Raw genomic sequence first — 23,739 nt, forward strand, 5'->3', positions numbered from 1 at the left:
ATGGTGACTGAGGAAGAAGCTTGTTGACGGAGGATACCCGGAGGCGAGCAGCTCAGACACGGAATCAGGAATTGAATTGAATTGACTTTATTTCTTACATCCATCAGGAGTAAAAATCTTTACGTTACGTCTCCATCTAAATGTGCAACGTGCAATCATAGTAATTTATATTAGTTTATAATAAATAAAACAGACAATGTAATATAGAGCACACTCAAGTCAGCGTGAGTTCATCAGTCTGACGGCCTGGTGGAAGAAACTGTCCGGGAGCCTGTTGGTCCTGGTTTTTATGTTGCGGTACCGCTTCCCGGATGGTATCAGGAGAGTGACAGTGATGTGATTTCCTGTGTCACGGGTACAGACAGTCGTCTCAAGTGAGGAGTTTGTGTGGAGATGCAGCTTTCCTGGAGGTGGAGGAAAGAGGACACACCAACAGGTGGAACCAGCTGTGGGAAGACATGGTTTGTCAGGTCTGAAGATGAGCTGAATGTACCATAACCTTCAGACTGAATCAGAAAACCATTCTGAGGGTATTTGAAATGTCAGAATCAGGGGAGATGTGACCACATGTGCAGAGGGCAGGGGTTGTGTCTCCATCAGACCCTCAGTGAGATGGTTCAAGTTACAATGCACAGGGATGAAAGCACAGTGTTTGGGGCCGGATTTTATCACTGATTCCGCCACAGTGAGAGGGGTAGTTTTCCTGCAAGGAAGCAACATTAATGGAAGACGACACAGGGACTTCATCAATTGCCAGTTGTCTAGCAGAAGTGACCAATTTGTATGATACCTTGACAGAAACAGATTTTCACAGTGGTGACAAAGTCTGGTTTATTTCAGGTTGGAGAGGGGTGTGGAGTTTTGAAATCAATGCCTTGCGGTGCCACCATCGTTAATTTGTCATGTCCGGAGTGGTGGATCACACAGCACGGAAACAGGCCTTTGGCCGGCCATACCTGTTCTGACCATCCACTCACTGTCTACACTGGTCCCATTTATCAGCACTCGGTTCATAGCCGACTGTATCTCGACAGTTTCAATGCTCATCCATTTCGTAATGTTGTGAAGGGACCTGTCTCCACCACCACCTCGGGCAGTGTATTCCAGATTTCAGCTACCCTCTGAGTGAAAAATCTCTTCCTCAGATCCCTCTAAACCTCTTTGTCCTCTGTTTAAATCTGTGCCCTCTGATCAGTGACACCTCTGTCCCAGGATCGTGGCCAACATGGGCATCAGTGAGGCCTTTGACAAGGTTCAAAATGGTAAGTTGCTGTGGAAAGTTAGATCACATGGGATCCAGGGAGAGCTGGCTAACTGGATGCACAGTTGTCTTGATGGTAGAAAGCAGAGAGTGATGGTGGGAGGCTGTTTATTGGACTCAAGGCCCAGCCCAGTGGGGTTCCCCAGGGTTACACCCCATTGCTCTCATTATTCATTGATATGTAATTATATTTGCATTTACACAGTTTGTTGAATTCTCTGCTCTGCTTGATCTTTCACTGATCCTGTTACTATTCTATAGATTTGCTAAGTGTTCCTGCAGGAAAAAGAATCTCAGGGTTGTATGTGGTAACATATGTACTCTGATAATAAAATGTACTTCGAGCTTTTAACATTGCTACTTGTCATCTCAATCAATAATTTGGTTGAGAATGTACAGGGTATGGAGAGTAGGTTTGCAGCAAGTAAGTTTAAGCAAGTACTTTTTCTGAAAGATATTAAGTATAAACTCTCCGCTGTGTTTCCCTCTCCGCACTCGACCACCCCCTCCCCTTACTGTCTTCCCTCTCCACCCCCACATTGGACATAAATTCAGGGTGAAAGTGAATTCTTTTAGAGGAGTTTGAAGGGGAATTCTTCACTCAGAGGTTGGTGGGAGTGTGGAATGAGCTGCCAGTGGAAGTGATGGATGTGGGTCCAATTGAGACACTAAAGAGAAATTTGAGTGATGACATGGATGGGAGGTGTATGGAGGCTATGGTGCAGGTAGTTGGAAATAGGCAGTAAAAACAAAAACAGGTCAGCATTGACTAGAAGGGCCGAAGGGCCTGTTTCAGTGCTGCTGGGGTCTGTGACTCTAATAACATTCTGATCTGTAATTTCAACAGTCAGTGTTTTGCTGCTAACTACTGAACCCAGAAATTTACCCAAGCAAGAATTGAAAGACTCTTAGCTGGTGACAAAAAGCGTTTACAAGCTGTGATACTTGCCAAAGGGGGTGTTACTAAGTACTGACCATGCAGGTTGTCCAAACTTTCACTTCGGGCCCTTTTCCTTTTTCATTATTTTGAAACTGTAAAAGATGGAAATAAAAATGTAATGTTGCTTAAAATATTAAAGAAATGTGCCATGTTTAACTTTATGCCTTTTGGAAATCAGGACATCCTTTACTCGCTTAGCTATTCACAGTAACATAAATTTTAACCAGGGGTGCCCAAACATTTGCATGCCACTGTATATATCCTGTGCCTTCTGAATTGCTTCCAGAAATTCCTGCCATTGCTGCTCTGTTTTCATCCCTGCCCGTGTTCTTTTCAAATCAATTTCGACCAATTTATCTCTCATGTCTCTCTAATTCTCTTTATTCCACATCTGACTTTACCTTCTCCTTCTCTAATGTCAGGGTGAATTTGATCATATTAAGATCACTTGCCCTGAAGGGTTCTTTGAACTGAAGTGACCTAATTAATTCTGGTTCATTACAACACCCAATCCAGAATAGCTGATCCCCAATTGGTCTCAACTACGAGCTGCTGTAAAAAAGCACCTTGTAGGCATTCTAGGAATTTCTCCTGTTGAGACCAACACCATCCTAATTTTCCTAATCACTTGCATGACAATCCCCCATGACTATTGTAACATTGCCCCTTTAGCATGCATTTTCTATCTCCCATTGTAATGTGTGGATCACATACTCACTACTGTTTGGAGGTCTCTATACAATTCCTATCAGGGATATTTTTTTTACATTTGCTGTTCCTTAATTCTACCCACAGGTTCTAGACCTACCAACCCTATGGCACCTCTTTCTAATGATTTTATTTACTATTTTACTAACAGAGCCACACAACCCCACTACCAGCTTGTTCTTTCAAGAAGCATGAAAGTATCTGATAAGCAGTTGTGATAAGAAAGACAGGCTAGAAAACTTAAATGAGAGGCCAACTCAGAAAAATGAATCATCACTATGGAAGAAAACATTAACCAGTGGAATGAGTATGACCCTCCATGGGAGACATCCCAATGATCTGAGCAGATGAGATGGTGACAAGGAAGCATCGAGCACCTGACTGAGAGTTGGAGACCTCTTCCCAGAAACAGAGGGGTTCCTAGCAAAAATATAGGTTTCCCCTGCCATCCGAAGGTACAGCGTTCCTATGGAACGGTTTGTAAGCCAAAATGTCATAAAGCGAAGAAGCCATTACCATTTATTTATATGAGAAAATTTTGTGAGCATTCGCAGACCCAAAAACCACCTACGAAATCATGCCAAATAACACATAAAACCTAAAATAACAGTAACATATAGTAAAAGCAGGAATGATATGATAAAAACACAGCCTGTATAAAGTAGAAATACTTTTCCACAATCATTGCCAGCACTGTTCTCCGTAGCGAAAATCTCACACAAGCGCTCTCGGCAGAAAATCTCATGCAAGCGCTGTTGGCAAGAACACTCTCTCCAGTAACCTGTAAGCTATGAAGCTGCCAAATCATACCAAATAACACCAAAAATACACAGCCGATATAAAGTAGAAATAATGTCTGTACAGTTTAGTATCACTCATCAGAATCGGGACAGAGCCGAGCACACTGATGGTGCTGTGTTAGGCTGAGTCGTCGCAGGTTGGGATGGTGCAGTGGCCCCCACACTCCGGGCCGCTGACCGATATATTGCCGCGAAGAATGCAGCAGTAGCCGGGAGGCATCTAGCACATCTTTAAGAAAAAAAGCCGAAATAAACATGCAAATTAATTAGGTGCCGCCCGACACGTAATTGTCGGCCCAGATCAGTGCCGATTGCATCGCCTCTGATCTGGGCCAACAATTATGTGTCGGGTGGCACCTAACTAATTAGCATGTTTATTTCAGCTTTTTTCTTAAAGGTGTGCTGTGTGCCTCCCGGCTACCGCTGCATTCTCCGCGAATCACTATCTATCCGCGGTCTGGGGGTTGGGGTGGTGGGACACTGGGGTGTCGTCTGTTTCCATCAGGCAGGCAGCTCATCTTCTCCTATGTCTGCCCACCTCGATGTCGAAGGTCGAGGTTCGTTGTCTGCTGTGGCTGATGTGGAAGGCTTGCTTGACTGCTGAGCCTCGCACCTTTTTAGATCATACAGTTCTTTGTAAGCACTCAAATCATCCTGCAAATATCCCCTAAACCGACGTACCCTTTCAAAATTAAAGTCGTACTTTATCATTGCAGCGAAAATCTCACGCAGTTGCTTCATGTTTATTTCACTAATGAATTCCGTTTTGATTGTGATCCTTCCCTCTTCCAATTGCATCAGCTCTTCATCTATCAGTTCTTGGTCATGGGATGCCAAAACCTCTTCAACATCATCTTCGTCAGCTTCCACAAGCCAAACTCATGTTGTCCTTACTTCGTTCACCATGATCAAAACGCTTAATTATGTCTAATTTTACGCTAAGTGTAACACCCTTACGAGCTCTTTCAGGCTTTTCCAATACCTTAGAACTCATCTCGCTAACGGCTGCTCAATGCAATGTATTTAAGCAATGCCAGCGAGAATGCCGTTCCGAATCCGGAGGGAGAGCGGCCGCTCGGGGCGCACGCTGCCTTTTATGGCTCGCTGATTTTTTCGTGCACTGATTTTTCTGTAACAGTGAAAACACCGTCTGTTAGCGAAAACAGGGAGCTAATGTAGGTCTTTTGTAACAGTGAGGTTTCATAAAGTGAACGTTTGAAAAGTGGGGTACACCTGTACAGGACAGGATGGTTAACAAAAGGAAAAAAAAAACAAAAGTAAATGAAGTACAAACAAACAAGGCAGTAAGTGCAGAAAATGCCAAGAAAAACCAGAAACAATCCAACACATTTCAGGATCCTGCAGCAGTTTAACGCAATCTGATTACTTACAAAGGTACAATCAAGTGGCAAATATCATTCACCAAAATCTTGCTTTAAAATTCAAACTCATGAATGCCCTCCATCACTTCATAAAGGCACCATAAATTCAAGCCTGATCCAGTTTTATAGTCAAAATCTTACAAATTATTTGATAATCAATACATTATTACAGATAGGATAATCCATAATAACCATCTGGATATAATATTACAGGATAAACAAGCAGGAACAACTCCCTCAATAAATAAAACCATTCCCAACACACATACTCCTCGACCAGTGGAGCACCTCACCACAGGCATTGTTTGTGTCATCAGATAGACAACCGAAAGATTTTCTCTGTCAATCAGTTTCCAAATGTTGCTACTCTGTCATTCGTTGCCACGCCCCGCTGCTGATTCCCTTCTCCTCGACTTCTTCAGTCTGCAGAAAGTTCAACGGAATCCTCTTCACCCACAGAGTGGTGACTGTTTCGAACTCATCACCACAGGGAGAGTGAGAGATGAACAGTAGGGGAGGATTGAAAAGGACTGTTGTGGAACTGAATCACTGGCAGGGTCCAGTCGGCCTGAGTTGACTCTCTACTGTACACTAGTTGTGTTATAAATTCACTAAGTACCATAGACAGAGTTTAAAATAGAACTGATTTATTTGTCTCTTATCCAGAATATTCAACTCCAGTCCCATTAAAGGTGAATATACAGCAGAAGAAACTCCTCCCATGCCCAGTGACCAGGGTACAGAACTGGGTGTGGTGAGCAGCAACAATAATTGCAGAGTTCAGCACCGACAGTCACTCTCGAAATTGCAATCAGCAACGGTGATGGACAAATATCCAGCAAGCAGCTTATTGAAACTTTCTCCCCAGTGTGAACCCGGTAGTGCGTCACAAGCTGTAAGGTTTCACAGCTAATGTAACGATCTCTCTGTAACGTTTCACTGCTGAGGTAATGGTTTCTCTGTAGCAGCAATGTTTAGGTTACAACTAGAGATAACAGGGTTTTGGAGTACAGGGTTATCCAATGACAGAAGTGTTCTTTCTTGTGACTCTGGAAGAGAGATTTTCATGGTCTTTTGTCAGGGAGAGATGAGAAGACACGAATGGAGAGAGTGGGCCCTTTTATCTTTTTTTGTTTACTTCACTAACCACATAGTCAAAGTAAGAATTATAAAGCTCAATCACTTAATCACATATTGTTTACTGTTTGTTATTTTGGGGTACTGATTTGTAACAGGGAACACATCACACAGCATCCACCAAAACAAGATTTCTTAAGTTTGGCCAGGCTGAGGGACTATCAGCCCCTATAATAAGCTGCTAGCCGAAGCGGGGGTTATATAAGGTTAGATGACTAAGTGAATTGCTTCCCACAGTCAGAGCAGGTGAACGGCCTCTCCCCAGTGTGAACTCAATGATACACATTTGGTTGATTTGGCTAGGAGAATCTCCTCCCAAAGTCTGAGCAGGAGATCGGCCTCTATCCAGTGTGAACTCGCTGATGTCTCTGTAGTTGACATGACCGAGTGAATCCCTTCCCACAGACTGAGCAAGTGAAAGGCCTCTCCCCAGTGTGAACTCTCTGATGTACCTTCAGATGAGATGACATAGTAAATCCCTTCCCACAGTCTGAGCAGGTGAACGGCCTCTCCCCAGTATGAAATCGCTGATGTATCTTCAGTTGAGATGACAAAATGAATCCCTTCCCACAGTCTGAGCAGGTGAATGGCCATTCCCCTGTGTGGGCTGACTGGTGTGTCACGAGGTGAGATGACCGATTGAATCCCTTGCCACAGACTGAGCAGGTGAACTGCCACTTCCCAGTGTGAACTGACTGGTGTCTCTGTTGGGAGGATAATTCAGTGAATCCTTTCCCACAGACTGAGCAGGTGAATGGCCACGCCCCGGTATGAACTAACTGGTGTCTCAGTAGGTGAGGTGACAAAGTGAATGTCTTCCCACAGACTGAGCAAGTGAATGGCCTCTCTCCAGTGTGAACGTGCTGATGTACCTTCAGTTGAGATGAGGAAGTAAATCCCTTTCCGCAGTCTGAGCAAGTGAATGGCCTCTCTCCAGTGTGAAGTCTCTGATGTACCTTCAATTTAGATGACCGCGTGAATCCCTTCCCACAGTCTGAGCAGGTGAACGGCTTCTCCCCTGTGTGAACTCTCTGATGTACCTTCAGTTTAGATGCTGAAATGAATCCCTTCCCACAGTCTGAGCAGGTGAACGGCCACTCCCCGGTGTGAACTCTCTGGTGTCCCATTAGGTCAGATGACTGAGTGTAACTCTTCCCACAGTCTGAGCAGGTGAACGGCTTCTCCCCTGTATGAACTCGCTGATGTACCTTCAGTTTAGATGACGAAATGAATCCCTTCCCACAGTCTGAGCAGGTGAATGGCCACTCTCTGGTGTGAGCTGACTGGTGTCTCAGCAGTTGAAATGACAAACTGAATCCCTTCCCACAGTCTGAGCAGGTGAACGGCCTCTCCCCAGTGTGAACTCGCTGATGTACCTTCAGTTGAGATGACGAAATGAATCCCTTCCCACAGTCTGAGCAGGTGAATGGCCTCTCTCCAGTGTGAACTCGCTGATGTACCTTCAGTTTAGAAGAGTAAGTGAATCCCTTCCCACAGTCCACGCAGGTGAACAGCCGATCCCCAGTGTGAACTCGCTGGTGAGCCATTAGGTCAGATAACCAAGTGAATCCTTCCCCACAAATTCAGCAGATGACCCGCCTCTGCCCAGTGTGAACTGACTGGTGCATCCACAGGTGGGAAGACCGATTGAATCCCTTCTCACCCACAGAACAGGTGAATGGCCTTGCCCAGTGTGAAATTGCTGATGTACCTTCAGTTGAGATGACCGAGTGAATCCATTCCTGCTGTCTGAGCAGATGAATGGGTTCCCCCCTGTGTAAAATGACGGGCGTGCCAGTTGGTCAGATGATCAAGTGAATCCCTCCCCACAGTCTGAGCCGGAAGGATGATCGAGTGAATCCCTTGCTCCACTTCTTAAATATCTGGACAGAGACAGCAAAACTGGCGTGTTGTGTTCAAGATTCCCGTAGACAAATTCCTCGTCGTTTTTAACCTGTAAAAAGATTTACAAAATCCATCAATAGGTGAAGGACAACATTTCAGATGAGATCACTTGAGTTGTCAAGGTGTGATCTGGCATCACACTGTTACAGTGAATTTCAACCCAATTTGGAGAGAGAAATCATCTTCTAACTGGGCACAGTGCTGGTATCTGGAATGACCATCAAATTCTCTGATGCTCTTCCTGTCTCTATGAGAATGGGGCATTTCTGCCATCTCCAGTCTGTGACCTGGCTCAGTTTGACTCTCTCCATTGGTATTATTCCCTGTTCCCACTGAGCTGCATGGGTGCCTGGCCCCACAGTAACTGAAACACTCTCACACAAATAGCCTTTGTTGACGTACAGCTGGGATTTTCTTTTATGTTCTGTTAATTTAAAGTGCCACAGTTTAAACACCATGTAAATGACTCCGACTCAGATGTATGGTTGGTCTGCACAGCTGTTAAAAGGAATTAGAGTGAATATTAGTATCATTTTAGGTTCTTGTCACAGTCATAGAAAAGTCCAACACAGAAAGAGACCCTTCGGCCTATCAAGTTTGTGCTGAACTATTTAAACTTTCTACTCACATATCCCTACCATCCAGGTACCTACATAAACCTCTTAAATGATGAAATTGAGCTTGCATTCACCAATTGTACGGGCTGTTCATTCCACATGCGGATGTTCGTCTGTGTGAAGAAGTTTCCCATCATGTTCCCCTTAAAATTTCACCTTTCACACTTAATCCATGGCCTCTGGTTGTAGTCTCATCCAATCTCAGTGGAAAAAGCCAGCTTGCATTTACCCCATCTATAATCCTCATAATTTTGGTACACCTCCATCAAACCTCCCCTCAATCATTTATATTCCAAGGAACAAATATCAGCAACAAACATCTTGTTCTGGATGCTTTTGAGGGGGATGACCTGACAGGGGATGCCCATGGTGACCGGGGTCTCTGGCACTGAGCTTGGCGCTGTTGTGCAGGAGAGAAGGAGGGAGAAGAGAAATGCAGTAGTCGTAGGGGATTCCATAGTCAGGGGAACAGACAGGAGATTCTGTGAGCCTGATAGAGATACCCGCATGGTGCGTTGCGTCCCAGGTGCCAGGGTACGGGATGTCTCGGATTGGGTCCTGAATATTCTGAAGGGGGAGGGTGAGCAGCCAGTAGTCTTGGTACATGTTGGTACCAATGACATAGATAGGACAAAGGAGGAGGTCCTGAAGAGAGATTTCCAGGAGTTAGGAAGGAAGCTGAGAAGCAGGACCTCCAGGGTAGTAATCTCGGGATTGCTACCTGTGCCACGAGCTAGCGAGGGCAAGAATAGTAGGATCAGGCAGATGAATGCGTGGCTGAGAGACTGGTGCAGGGGGCAGGGCTTCAGATTCTTGGATCACTGGGATCTCTTCTGGGGGAAGTATGACCTGTTCAAAATGGACCCGTTACACCTGAACCCGAAGGGGACCAATATCCTGGAGGGAAAGTTTAACAGAGCTGTCAGGGAGGGTTTAAACTAATTTGGCAGGGGGATGGGAACCGGAATGACAGAGCGGAGGAAGGGGAAAACAGAAATAAATCTAAGATAGTGAGCAGTAAAGATGTCAGGAAAGACAGGCAGGTGACGGAGCAAATTTGTAGCCATTGGGATGAGTTGCAGTGCAATAAAGTTGCAGTGAAATCAAAGCAAAAAGTATCAAATACTGGTCTTAAGGTGTTATACTTAAATGCACGCAGCATAAGGAACAAGGTGGATGATCTTGTCGTACAGGTACAGATTGGCAGGTATGATATTGTGGCCATCACTGAGACCTGGCTAAAGGATGCATGTCTCTGGGAGCTGAACGTCCAAGGATACACGGTGTATCGGAAGGATAGGAAGGTAGGCAAAGGGGGAGGCGTGGCTTTATTGGTAAGAAATTATATTAAATCATTAGAAAGAGGTGGTATCGGATCGGAACGTGCAGAATCTTTATGGGTTGAGCTCAGAAATCGCAGGGGTAAAAGGACCCTGATGGCAGTTATTTATAGGCCTCCAAACAGCTGCAGGGATGTGGACTACAAATTACAAATGGAAATAGAAAAGGCTTGTCAGAAGGGCGGTGTTATGATAATTGTGCGGGATTTTAACATGCGAGTGGATTGGGAAAATCAGGTCGGCACTGGATCTCAAGAGAGAATTTGTAGAATGTCTGCGAGATGGCTTTTTAGAACAGCTTGTTGTTGAGCCCACTAGGGGATCCGCTGTACTGAATTGGGTATTGTGTAATGAACCGAAGGTGATTAGAGAGATTGAGGTGAAGGAACCCTTAGGAGACAGTGATCATAACATGATTGAGTTCACTGTGAAATTTGAAAAAGAGAAGCCAAAATCTGATGTGTCGGTATTTCAGTGGAGTAAAGGAAATTACAGTGACATGAGAGAGGAACTGGCCAAAGTTGACTGGAAAGGGACACTGGTGGGAAAGACAGCAGAGCAGCAGTGGCTGGAGTTTATGCGAGAAGTGAGGAAGGTGCAAGACAGGTATATTCCAAAAAAGAAGAAATTTTCCAGTGGAAAAAGGATGCAACTGTGGTTGTCAAGAGAAGTCAAAGCCAAAGTTAAAGCAAAGGAGAGGGCATACAAGGAAGCAAAAATTAGTGGGAAGACAAAGGATTGGGAAGATTTTAAAACCTTACAAAAGGAAACCAAGAAGGTCATTAAGAGGGAAAAGATTAACTATGAAAGGAAGCTAGCAAATAATATCAAAGAGGATATTAAAAGCTTTTTTAAGTATATAAAGAGTAAAAGACAGGTGAGAGTAGATATAGGACCGATAGAAAATGATGCTGGAGAAATTGTAATGGGAGATAAGGAGATGGCAGAGGAACTGAACAAGTATTTTGCATCTGTCTTCACTGAGGAAGACATCAGCATTATACCGGACACTCAAGGGTGGCAGGGAAGAGAAGTGTGCGCAGTCTCAATTACGACAGAGAAAGTACTCAGGAAGCTGAATAGTCTAAAGGTAGATAAATCTCCCAGACCAGATGGAATGCACCCTCGTGTTCTGAAGGAAGTAGAAACATAGAAAATAGGTGCAGGAGTAGGCCATTCGGCCCTTCGAGCCTGCACCGCCATTCAGTATGATCATGGCTGATCATCCAACTCAGAACCCTGTACCAGCCTTCCCTCCATAGCCACTGATCCCTTTAGCCACAAGGGCTATATCTAACTCTCTCTTAAATATAGCCAATGAACTGGCCTCAACTCTTTCCTGTGGCAGAGAATTCCACAGATTCACCACTCTCTGTGTGAAGAAGTTTTTCCTAATCTCTGTCCTAAAAGGCTTCCCCTTTATCCTCAAACTGTGACCCCTCGTTCTGGACTTCCCCAACATCGGGAACAATCTTCCTGCATCTCGCCTGTCCAATCCCTTCAGGATTTTATATGCGTCAATCAGATCCCCCCTCAATCTTCTAAATTCCAACGAGTATAAGCCTAGTTCATCCAGTCTTTCTTCATATGAAAGTCCTGCCATCCCAGGAATCAATCTGGTGAACCTTCTCTGTACTCCCTCTATGGCAAGGATGTCTTTCCTCAGATTAGGGGACCAAAACTGCACACAATACTCCAGGTGTGGTCTCACCAAGGCCTTGTACAACTGCAGTAGTACCTCCCTGCTCCTGTACTTGAATCCTCTTGCTATGAATGCCAGCATACCATTTGCCTTTTTCACCGCCTGCTGTACCTGCATGCCCACTTTCAATGACTGGTATATAATGACACCCAGGTCTCGTTGCACCTCCCCTTTTCCTAATCGGCTACCATTCAGATAATAATCTGTCTTCCTGTTTTTGCCACCAAAGTGGATAACTTCACATTTATCCACATTAAATTGCATCTGCCATGAATTTGCCCACTCACCCAACCTATCCAAGTCACCCTGCATCCTCTTAACATCCTCCTCACAGCTAACACCGCCCAGCTTCATGTCATCCGCAAACTTGGAGATGCTGCATTTAATTCCCTCATCCAAGTCATTAACATATATTGTAAACAACTGGGGTCCCAGCACTGAGCCTTGCGATACCCCACTAGTCACCGCCTGCCATTCTGAAATGGTCCCGTTTATTCTCACTCTTTGCTTCCTGTCTGCCAACCAATTCTCTATCCACATCAATACCTTACCCCCAATACCGTGTGCTTGCACACTAATCTCCTGTGTGGGGCCTTGTCAAAAGCCTTTTGAAAATCCAAATATACCACATCCACTGGTTCTCCCCTATCCACTCTACTAGTTACATCCTCAAAAAATTCTATGAGATTCGTCAGACATGATTTTCCTTTCACAAATCCATGCTGACTTTGTCCGATCATTTCACCGCTTTCCAAATGTGCTGTTATCACATCTTTGATAACTGACTGTAGCAGTTTCCCCATCACTGATGTTAGGCTAACTGGTCTATAATTCCCTGGTTTCTCTCTCCCTCCTTTTTTAAAAAATGGGGTTACATTAGCCACCCTCCAATCCTCAGGAACTAGTCCAGAATCCAAAGCGTTTTGAAAAATTATCACTAATGCATCCACTATTTCTTAGGCTACTTCCTTAAGCACTCTGGGATGCAGACCATCTGGCCCTGGGGATTTATCTGCCTTTAATCCCTTCAATTTACCTAACACCACTTCCCTACTAACATGTATTTCGCTCAGTTCCTCCATCTCACTGGACCCTCTGTTCCCTACTATTTCTGGAAGATTATTTATGTCCTTCTTAGTGAAGACAGAACCAAAGCAATTATTCAATTGGTCTGCCATGTCCTTGCTCCCCATAATCAATTCACCTGTTTCTGTCTGTAGGGGACCTACATTTGTCTTAACCAATCTTTTTCTTTTCACATATCTATAAAAGCTTTTACAGTGATTTTTTATGTTCCCTGCCAGTTTTCTCTCATAACCTTTTTTCCCCTTCCTAATTAAGCCCTTTGTCCTCCTCTGCTGAACTCTGAATTTCTCCCAGTTCTCAGGTGAGCCACTTTTTCTGGCTAATTTGTATGCTTCTTCTTTGGAATTGATACTATCCCTAATTTCTCTTGTCAGCCACGGGTGCACTACCTTCCTTGATTTATTCTTTTGCCAAACTGGGATGAACAATTGTTGTAGTTCATCCATGCTATCTTTAAATGCTTGCCATTGCATATCCACCGTTAATCCTTTAAGTGTCAGTTGCCAGTCTATCTTAGCTAATTCACGTCTCATACCTTCAAAGTTACCCTTCTTTAGGTTCAGAACCTTTGTTTAGCTGTGGAGATTGCGGAGGCATTAGCGATGATCTTTCAAAAGTCGATAGATTCTGGCATGGCTCCGGAGGACTGAAAGATTGCAATGTCACTCCGCTATTTAAGAAGGGGGCAAGAAAGCAAAAAGGAAATTATAGACCTGCTCGCTTGACATCGGTGGTTGGGAAGTTGTTGGAGTCGATTGTCAAGGATGAGGTTACAGAGTACCTGGAGGCATATGACAAGATAGGCAGAACTCAGCATGGATTCCTTAAAGGAAAATCCTGCCTGACACACCTTTTACAATTTTTTGAGGAAATTACCAGTAGGCTGGACAATGGAGATGCAGTGGATTTTGTATATTTGGATTTTCAGAAGGCCTTTGACAAGGTGCCACACAAGAGTCTACTTAACAAGATAAGAGCCCATGGAATTACCGGAAAGTTACATACGTGGATAGAGCGTTGGCTGATTGGCAGGAAACAGAGAGTGGGAATAAAGGGATCCTATTCTGGTTGGCTGCCGGTAACCAGTGTTGTTCCACAGGGGTCCGTGTTGGGACCGCTTCTTTTTACATTGTACATCAACGATTTGGATTATGAAACAGACGGCTTTGTGGCTAAGTTTGTTGACGATACGAAGATAGGTGGAGGGGCCGGTAGTGCTGAGGAAACGGAGAGTCTGCAGAGAGACTTGGATAGATTGGAAGAATGGGCAGAGAAGTGGCAAATGAAGTACAATGTTGGAAAGTGTATGGTTATGCACTTTGGCAGAAAAAATAAACGGGCAGACTATTATTTAAATGGGGAAAGAATTCAAAGTTCTGAGATGCAACGGGACTTGGGAGTCCTTGTACAGGATTCCCTTAAAGTTAACCTCCAGGTTGAGTCGGTGGTGAAGAAGGTGAATGCAATGTTGGCATTCATTTCTAGAGGAATAGAGTATAGGAGCAGGGATGTGATGTTGAGGCTCTATAAGGCGCTGGTGAGACCTCACTTGGAGTACTGTGGGCAGTTTTGGTCTCCTTATTTAAGAAGGAATGTGCTGACGTTGGAGAGTGTACAGAGAAGATTCACTAGAATGATTCCGGGAATGAGAGGGTTAACATATGAGGAACGTTTGTCCGCTCTTGGACTGTATTCCTAGGAGTTTAGAAGAATGAGGGGAGACCTCATAGAAACATTTTGAATGTTGAAAGGCATGGACAGAGTGGATGTGGCAAAGTTGTTTCCCATGATGGGGGAGTCTAGTACGAGAGGGCATGACTTAAGGATTGAAGGGCGCTCATTCAGAACAGAAATGCAAAGAAATTTTTTTAGTCAGAGGGTGGTGAATCTATGCAATTTGTTGCCACGGGCAGCAGTGGAGGCCAAGTCATTGGGTGTATTTAAGGCAGAGATTGATAGGTATCTGAGTAGCCAGGGCATCAAAGGTTATGGTGAGAAGGTGGGGGAGTAGAACTAAATGGGAGAATGGATCAGCTCATGATAAAATGGAGGAGCAGACTCGATGGGCCGAATGGCCAACTTCTGCTCCTTTGTCTTATGGTCTTATGGAATATAGTCCTGACCCGTTCATTCTTTCCTTATAACCCAATTCCTCCAGACGTGACAACATCCTCGTGAATTTTCTCTGAACTCTTTCCACTTCTTTTACATCTTTCCTGTAGGTTGGTGACTAAAACTGTACACAATACTCCAAATCAGGCCTCACCAATATCTTGTACAATGTCAATATGACATCCATCTCCTGTACTAGAATGGTTGGGGGGTGGGAATCAAATTAAAGAGGCTAGGCGTGAGGAGGTTAGTTCACAACAGGGGGATGGGAACCAGTGCAGAGAGGCAGAGGGGTGTAAAGTGAGGGTAGAAACAAAAAGTACTAAGGAGAAAAGTAAAAGTGGCAGGCCGACAAATCCAGGGCAAGCATTAAAAAGGGCTACTTTTCAGCATAATTGTATAAGGGCTAAGAGAGTTGTAAAAGAGCGCCTGAAGGCTTTGTGTGTCAATGCAAGGAGCATTCGTAATAAGGTGGATGAATTGAAAGTGAAGATTGTTATTAATGATTATGATATAGTTGGGATCACAGAGGCATGGCTCCAGGGTGACCAGGGATGGGAGCTCAACGTTCAGGGATATTCAATATTCAGGAGGGATAGACATGAAGGAAGGGGAGGTGGGGTGGCGTTGCTGGTTAAAGAAGAGATTAACGCAATAGAAAGGAAGGACATAAGCCGGGAAGATGTGGAATCGATATGGGTAGAGCTGCGTAACACTAAAGGGCAGAAGACACTGGTGGGAGTTGTGTACAGGCCACCTAACAGTAGTAGTGAGGTCGGAGATGGTATTAAACAGGAAATTAGAAATGTGTGCAATAAAGGAACAGCAGTTATAATGGGTGACTTCAATCTACATGTAGATTGGGTGAACCAAATTGGTAAAGGTGCTGAGGAAGAGGATTTCTTGGAATGTATGAGGGATGGTTTTTTGAACCAACATGTTGAGGAACCGACTAGAGAGCAGGCTATACTGGACTGGGTTTTGAGCAATGAGGAAGGGTTAATTAGCAATCTTGTCGTGAGAGGCCCCTTGGGTAAGAGTGACCATAATATGGTGGAATTCTTCATTAAGATGGAGAGTGACATAGTTAATTCAGAAACAAAGGTTCTGAACTTAAAGAGGGGTAACTTTGAAGGTATGAGACGTGAATTAGCTAAGATAGACTGGCAAATGACACTTAAAGGATTGACGGTGGATATGCAATGGCAAGCATTTAAAGGTTGCATGGATGAACTGCAACAAATGTTCATCCCAGTTTGGCAAAAGAATAAATCAAGGAAGGTAGTGCACCCGTGGCTGACAAGAGAAATTAGGGATAGTATCAATTCCAAAGAAGAAACATACAAATTAGCCAGAGAAAGTGGCTCACCTGAGGACTGGGAGAAATTCAGAGTGCAGCAGAGGAGGACAAAGGGCTTAATTAGGAAGGGGAAAAAAGATTATGAGAGAAAACTGGCAGGCAACATAAAAACGGACTGTAAAAGCTTTTATGGATATGTAAAAAGGAAAAGACTGGTAAAGACAAATGTAGGTCCCCTGCAGACAGAAACAGGTGAATTGATTATGGGGAGCAAGGACATGGCAGACCAATTGAATAATTACTTTGGTTCTGTCTTCACTAAGGAGGACATAAATAATCTTCCAGAAATAGTAGGGGACAGAGGGTCCAGTGAGATGGAGGAACTGAGCGAAATACATGTTAGTAGGGAAGTGGTGTTAGGTAAATTGAAGGGATTGAAGGCAGATAAATCCCCAGGGCCAGATGGTCTGCATCCCAGGGTGCTTAAGGAAGTAGCCCAAGAAATAGTGGATGCATTAGTGATAATTTTTCAAAACTCGTTAGATTCTGGACTAGTTCCTGAGGATTGGAGGGTGGCTAATGTAACTCCACTTTTTAAAAAAGGAGGGAGAGAGAAACCGGGGAACTACAGACCTGTTAGCCTCACGTCGGTGGTGGGGAAACTGCTGGAGTCAGTTATCAAGGATGTGATAACAGCACATTTGGAAAGCGGTGAAATGATCGGACAAAGTCAGCATGGATTTGTGAAAGGAAAATCATGTCTGACGAATCTCATAGAATTTTTTGAGGATGTAACTAGTAGAGTGGATAGGGGAGAACCAGTGGATGTGGTATATTTGGATTTTCAGAAGGCTTTTGACAAGGTCCCACACAGGAGATCAGTGTGCAAACTTAAAGCACATGGTATTGGGGGTAAGGTATTGGTGTGGGTGGAGAGTTGGTTAGCAGACAGGAAGCAAAGAGTGGGAATAAACGGGACCTTTTCAGAATGGCAGGCGGTGACTAGTGGGGTACCGCAAGGCTCAGTGCTGGGACCCCAGTTGTTTACAATATATATTAATGACTTGGATGAGGGAATTAAATGCAGCATCTCCAAGTTTGCAGATGACACGAAGCTGGGTGGCAGTGTTAGCTGTGAGGAGGATGCTGAGAGGATGCAGGGTGACTTGGATAGGTTGGGTGAGTGGGCAAATTCATGGCAGATGCAATTTAATGTGGATAAATGTGAAGTTATCCACTTTGGTGGCAAAAATAGGAAAACAGATTATTATCTGAATGGTGGCCGATTAGGAAAAGGGGAGGTGCAACGAGATCTGGGTATCATTACACACCAGTCATTGAAAGTGGGCATGCAGGTACAGCAGGTGGTGAAAAAGGCCAATGGTATGCTGGCATTTATAGCAAGAGGATTTGAGTACAGGAGCAGGGAGGTACTACTGCAGTTGTACAAGGCCTTGGTGAGACCACACCTGGAGTATTGTGTGCAGTTTTGGTCCCCTAATCTGAGGAAAGACATCCTTGCCATAGAGGGAGTACAGAGAAGGTTCACCAGATTGATTCCTGGGATGGCAGGACTTTCATATGAAGAAAGACTGGATGAACTGGGCTTGTACTCATTGGAATTTAGAAGATTGAGGGGGGGATCTGATTGAAGCATATAAGATCCTAAAGGGATTGGACAGGCTAGATGCAGGAAGATTGTTCTCGATGTTGGGGAAGTCCAGAACGAGGGGTCACAGTTTGAGGATAGAGGGGAAGCCTTTTAGGACCGAGATTAGGAAAAACTTCTTCACACAGAGAGTGGTGAATCTGTGGAATTCTCTGCCACAGGAAACAGTTGAGGCCAGTTCATTGGCTATGTTTAAGAGGGAGTTAGATATGGCCCTTGTGGCTACAGGGGTCAGGGGGTATGGAGGGAAGGCTGAGGCGGTGTTCTGAGTTGGATGATCAGCCATGATCATAATAAATGGCGGTGCAGGCTCGAAGGGCCGAATGGCCTACTCCTGCACCTATTTTCTATGTTTCTACTCAGTACTTTGATTTGTGAAGGCCAATGTGCCAAAATCGTTATTTCCATCCTGATTGAACTCTGACGCCACTTTCAGTGAATTATGGACCTGAATTCCCAGATCCCTTTCTTCTACAGCACTCCTCAGAGCCCTACCAGTCACTGTGTAAGACCTTGTTCCTACCAACATGCAACACTTCACACTTGTCCGCATTAAATTCCTTTTTCCGTTTCGCAACCCATTTTTTCAGCAGGTCCAGATCACACTGCAAGCCATGAGAGTATTTCTTGCTGTCCACTACACCACAAATATTGGTGTCATCCACAAATTTGCTGATCCAGTTAACCATGTTATCATCCAGATATCTGAAATAGATGACAAACAACAACAGATCCAGCACTGATCTCTGTGGCACACCACTAGTCACAGGTCTCCAGTCAGAGAGGCAACCATCTGCTACCACACTCTGGCTTCTCCCAAAGACAGCGTCTCATTCAATTTACTATCTCATCTTGAATGCTGAGTGACTGAACCTTCTTGACCAACCTCCCATATGAGACTTTGTCAAGTGTCTTGCTAAAGTCCATGTAGACAACATCTACTGCCTTGCCTTCATCCACTTTCCTGATAACATCCTCGTGAGGCTCGATAAATTTGGTTAGACATGACCTACCACGCACAAACCCATGCTACCTATCCTTAATCAGTCCACATCTATCTAAATAATTGTATATCTGGTTCCTGCACATACGTTCCAATAACTTTTCCCCTACTGATGTCAAGCTCACCAATGTATAAATTCTTAGTTTGTTTTCAGAGCCTTTCTTGAACAGTGGAACAACATTGGCTGTCCTCCAATCCTCCAGTACCTCACCTGTCACTGAGGATGATTTAAATATTTGTGCTTGGGCCCTGACAATTTCTGCACTTATCTTCCGCAGGGTCCCAGGGAACAACTTGTCAGGCCCTGGTGATTTATCCAGGGTAATTTTCCTTAAGACAGCAAACACCTCCACCTCTGTAATCTGTACAGGGTCCATGAAGTTGATGCTGCTTTGCCTCACTTCTATAGACCCTGTGACTATCCCCTGAGTAAATGCAGATGCAAAAATAATATTTAAAATTGCCCCCATCTATTTTGTCTCCTCATATAGATTACCATTCTGATCGTCCAGAGTGGGCATGTTTCTGCACTGACCTTCTCCATGTTTCTATGACAGAGAAGCTGGCCAAACTTGATTGGAAGGGAAACTGGTAGGAATGACAGAAACTCCAGCCATTGCTGCTCTGGGAGCAATTCGGGAGGTGAGTGATAGATACATCCCAAAAAACTGGAAGCATTGTAAAGGCAGGAGGACACAACTGTGGCTGAAATGAAAAGCCAAAGCCAACGTAGAAACCAAAGAGAGGGCAAATATTAGAATAAAAAACATTGGGACGCTTTCAGAAACAAACTGAAGACAACGAAAAAGAAATGTCAGATGAGCTCAGGGCATGGAATTATGATATTGTAGTCGCTAATGATTCTTGGTTGCACCCAACAGCCTGATGCATTCAGAGAAACAAAATATCCAGGGCCTCAATATCTCAGGAAAGCAAAGGTTCCCTGCACCAATTACCTTTCAACTTTTAGTTTGACGGGCACATACAAGCTCTACACCCTCGAAACTTCATTTCTGAAGAACTCCCACTTACCAAGTAATCCTTTGCCAGAAACATCCTGTCACAGTTCACACTTGTCAGATCCTTTCTGATGCCATCAAAATTGACCTTTCTCCAAGTTAGAATCTCAACTTGTGGTCCAGACCTCTCTTTTTCCATATTTATTTGGAATCTCATGGTATTATGATCACTAGACACAAAGTGTTCCCATACACTAATTTCTGTCACTAGCGCTGGATCATTTCCTGATAGCTTATTGCACACTTCTATGTCGGGAATTCTACTGGTTGAGAGCACATTTGACAAACTCTACCCCATCTAGTCCTTTTACAGTATGGAAGTCCCAGCCAATATATGGAAAGTTAAAATCACTTGGTATATCAATCTTTGTTTCTGGCATAGTCTTTGTAACTTTATTTCTCTCAATCCCTCAGACTGTTGGGGCAACCAAGTCCCAGTAATGGTAACAATATCATAATTCAATGCACTGAGCTCATCTGGCTTCCTGCATTTGATATACACAGTTCAGCACATTCGAAGCACCATGCTCAATCTTTTGATTGCTGACTTTGTCTGAAGTTTGACCAACATCTGACTGGTGTCAAGAAAACAACCACTTCCTCGATGTCACAGAAACAAAGAAGCTGGTTGTGGATTACGGAAGGAATGGAGACAGGCTAACCCCTATTGACATCAATGGATCTGGAATTGAGAGGGTGAACAGCTTTAAGTTCCTTGGCATACACATCTTCAAGGATCTCACACGGTCTGTACCGGCTGTGTGGTGAAAAAAGCACAACAGTGCCACTTTCACCTCAGACGATTGAAGGAGTTTGGAATGTGCCCCCAAGTGCGAAGAACTTTCTACAGGGACACAATTGAGAGCATCCTGACTGGCTGCATCACTGCCTGCTATGGGAATTGTAGCTCCGTCAATCGCAGGACTCTGGTGCGGACCGACTGCAAATCGCCATATAATGTCAACCCCAGCTAATGCTGGTGTTTCTCCTGTTTAAGTGGTGGTGAGGAAGGGACTGATCCCGGGGTCTGTGTAAATCGAGGGCCGATTGCATTGGGAAAGGGCTGGGACCGAGCCGGACAGCTGGGGGCTCCGGGCTCTCCAGCCTTGCATCCCTGGTTTTAGTTTTGCACCTGAGTCAGGTTTGCAGGATCATTTTGTTGTGGGTCCCCAAGCTGGGAGGGTGGATGGGGATGAAGCGGACCTGTCTGTGTGTCGGTGTGGGGCGAATGGTAAGAAGGGTGTGGGGCCACTGTGGGTTATCGGATGCAACATGACCTGGGTGGATGGGCATGGGGTAAATTAAGTTGTCAAAGAGGGTGGATCTGGTCCACTGGGTCAGACAGCTCAGCTCACCTGGCCCTTCAGGAGGCCACAGTTCTCTTCATCTTAATTACTGACAAAACTTCCTGTTAACATTGACCTTGTCACAGATCCCCAGGGTCTGCAAACAGATGATTGGTAGGAAGCAGAGGGTTATGGTGAGAGGCTGTTTCTTGGACTCGAGTCCCATGCTTAGTGTTGTTCCCTGGGGTTACGCCCGTTGCTACTTGTCATCTACGTCAATAATTTGGTTGATAGAGTACAGGGTATGGGTAGAGAGTTTGCAGCAAGTTCAACAATTACTTTTTTCAAAGATGGTCAGTATAAACACTCCCCTCTCTTTCACTCAGAGCTGACCAAAATCTACTTCAGAGGATGCAAGATCTTGAACTGAGTAATCAGTGAGGGAACGGGAGTGGTTTTAAAGGGCTGGGCTGCTGACAGCACATTACCAGACCTGGAGTGATTGCAACTGGGTCTGACAGAGGCATAAATGGTTCATCTGGGCACATTCAGTCTCACTCCAACTATTTCTTACCTTCCTTTGTACAGGTATGTAATGTCTAAAGGACCAGTGTTTGAGTAAATGAGACTCACCAAACTTTCTCCTGACTGAATCACTGGAATCTCCAAGTCAGATGAGTTCTCTCCAGTTGATGCTCTCAATCCTCGGGCTGGTTCACTTGTTGCTGTTCCCTCGTCTTCAGTCGTGGTTTGCTTCCAGTTGGGGTTTTTCTTCCAATAAATCTCTCACCGCAGGTCTAACTTTAACATGAAAGATAATGAAGCACATTAACAATAAAAAGGGAAACCAAAAATTTCTGCTTAATGTTCCCTCACAGCCTAGTATCGGAGAGTGAAGACATTACCAGTGTTATTCGAACCCAAAGGATTGGGTAAAGTTAATATTCAGCCATTTGGGAGTGATCGAACTTTTTGTATCTTCTTTTGGGAAACTGTGGCATGCACGTTCGAGTTAAACCCCTGCAAGGTCGGGAAAGTTTGTGCAGTGACCACCCTCCAGCCAAAAGGTCAGTTTCTTTAAGACACTTTATTTCTTTGTGATTTTGTCTGACAAGGCATCTCTCCGCTGTGGTTGACAGATTTGTCATTTCTTCGAAGGAATTGTTGTTTCGGGGAAGTCTCTCCTTAATGATTGTATACATCACTTGGACTTTTGAATTTACCACTTTAAGACTGTGCTTCAATGAGAACTGATTCTAAGTTTGACTGTTTGTTAGATATTGCCGCATAACTGCTAACTTCCAGTTATGTTCGTCGTTTGTTTACTTTTCTATGTTTTTGAGCAGAGGTTAATAAATTTTGTTGTTTGTTTATAAAGCCTGACTCATTTTCATATCTATTGCTGCTGGTTCATAACAATACTGTACATAAAGCTGATTATTCCTGAAATTATTCTTATAAACCTTGTTATCAACAACGGTACTGAACACATTTCCAGGAATAACAAATCGGTACCAGAATAATTTATAGAGAAAAGTTGTGCTTTCTTTACTGTTCTACTATCACAAAACGAGCCATTTCCATTCCCAGATTAAAACAGGTCCATTTCAGGAAATATCAACCATTCCAGGGTGAATGTAATAGAAAGACACTGGAATTTCCAGAAACACACAGCTGGTGAGGAATAGGTGTGGGGAGAGGAACAAACTTTACAATTCAGGTTAATAACGTTTCGTCAGAATGACTTCAAGCATTTTCATTTTTTAGTGCAGATCTCCAGCAATTTCAGATTCTGCTTGATTTCCCCACCGAGTGACAGACAAGTGACAGTGGAGGGGGGGGCGGTGTGGGTGGGATTTCCAAATACAGTTTGAACACCAAACTCAAGGGTCCAGTTCTACTGTTGTAAACACGGAACAGCCCATTTACTCACAGCTTCTCCCTGTGAGGATGGAATGGGAACTCATCCTCTCCTCAGATTAGCAGTCAGTGCTTCCAAAGGAACGCCAGAAACAAGCATCTGATCCCAGAACAGAAATACTCGCTCAGCACCTCATAAGCCCAAGCAGCTCGATTCCCGGGTCCATTTTACCTGGATCAAAAACTGTGATATCCCAGGACCCAAGGACCCAACCTCACAGAGTCACACAGCTGAATCTGCCACTCACCGACCCTGAGAGTCTCACACATCGTCCCCACATCTCACACTGGGTAGTGCAATCCGGGATTTCCCCACAACCAATGTCCAGCTGCTCGAAATTTCTGCTTCATTGCAGAAGGACGACCATCCAGCCCCATCTGTAGAAGCACTAACCAAAGTCAAAACCAAAACACCAACAGTTCCATATGCCTGGAATGTAGATCACAGGATTATAGCCCAAGCACCAACTCTCCCAGTACTCTTTGCTGCCAGTAAAATGCTACAGTGTGTCAGCCAGTCACAGTTCACAACTAGCACCTCCACACCAATGC

The 23,739-nt window shown here is 44.4% G+C and overlaps 2 protein-coding genes across 5 annotated transcripts in view; one reads left to right on the top strand and one right to left on the bottom strand.

Annotated features, from left to right (window-relative positions):
- The window catches only part of LOC140207034 (uncharacterized), a 30,448-nt gene extending 28,104 nt beyond the window's left edge, over positions 1–2,344 (top strand). The window contains exon 3 of the transcript XR_011888465.1: positions 1–2,344. The gene's annotated coding sequence lies outside the window, so the exon portion shown is untranslated.
- Positions 2,235–23,739, bottom strand: part of LOC140207035 (uncharacterized) — a 27,505-nt gene continuing 6,000 nt past the window's right edge. For 2 of the 4 annotated variants that reach the window (XM_072275354.1, XM_072275353.1), the window contains 2 exons: positions 21,901–22,068; positions 4,135–8,182 (listed from right to left, as the gene is read on the bottom strand). In XM_072275354.1, the coding sequence (XP_072131455.1) occupies positions 6,570–7,775 (1,206 nt within the window). In that variant the 5' untranslated portion in view covers positions 7,776–8,182; positions 21,901–22,068 and the 3' untranslated portion in view covers positions 4,135–6,569. Of the gene's footprint in view, positions 2,294–4,134; positions 8,183–21,900; positions 22,069–23,739 lie in introns of those variants that run through there. The other 2 variants (XR_011888467.1, XM_072275355.1) reach the window with 2 other exon arrangements.

This window comes from Mobula birostris, chromosome 13, assembly GCF_030028105.1.
Source record: "Mobula birostris isolate sMobBir1 chromosome 13, sMobBir1.hap1, whole genome shotgun sequence".
NCBI classification, from domain to species: Eukaryota; Metazoa; Chordata; class Chondrichthyes; order Myliobatiformes; family Myliobatidae; genus Mobula; species Mobula birostris.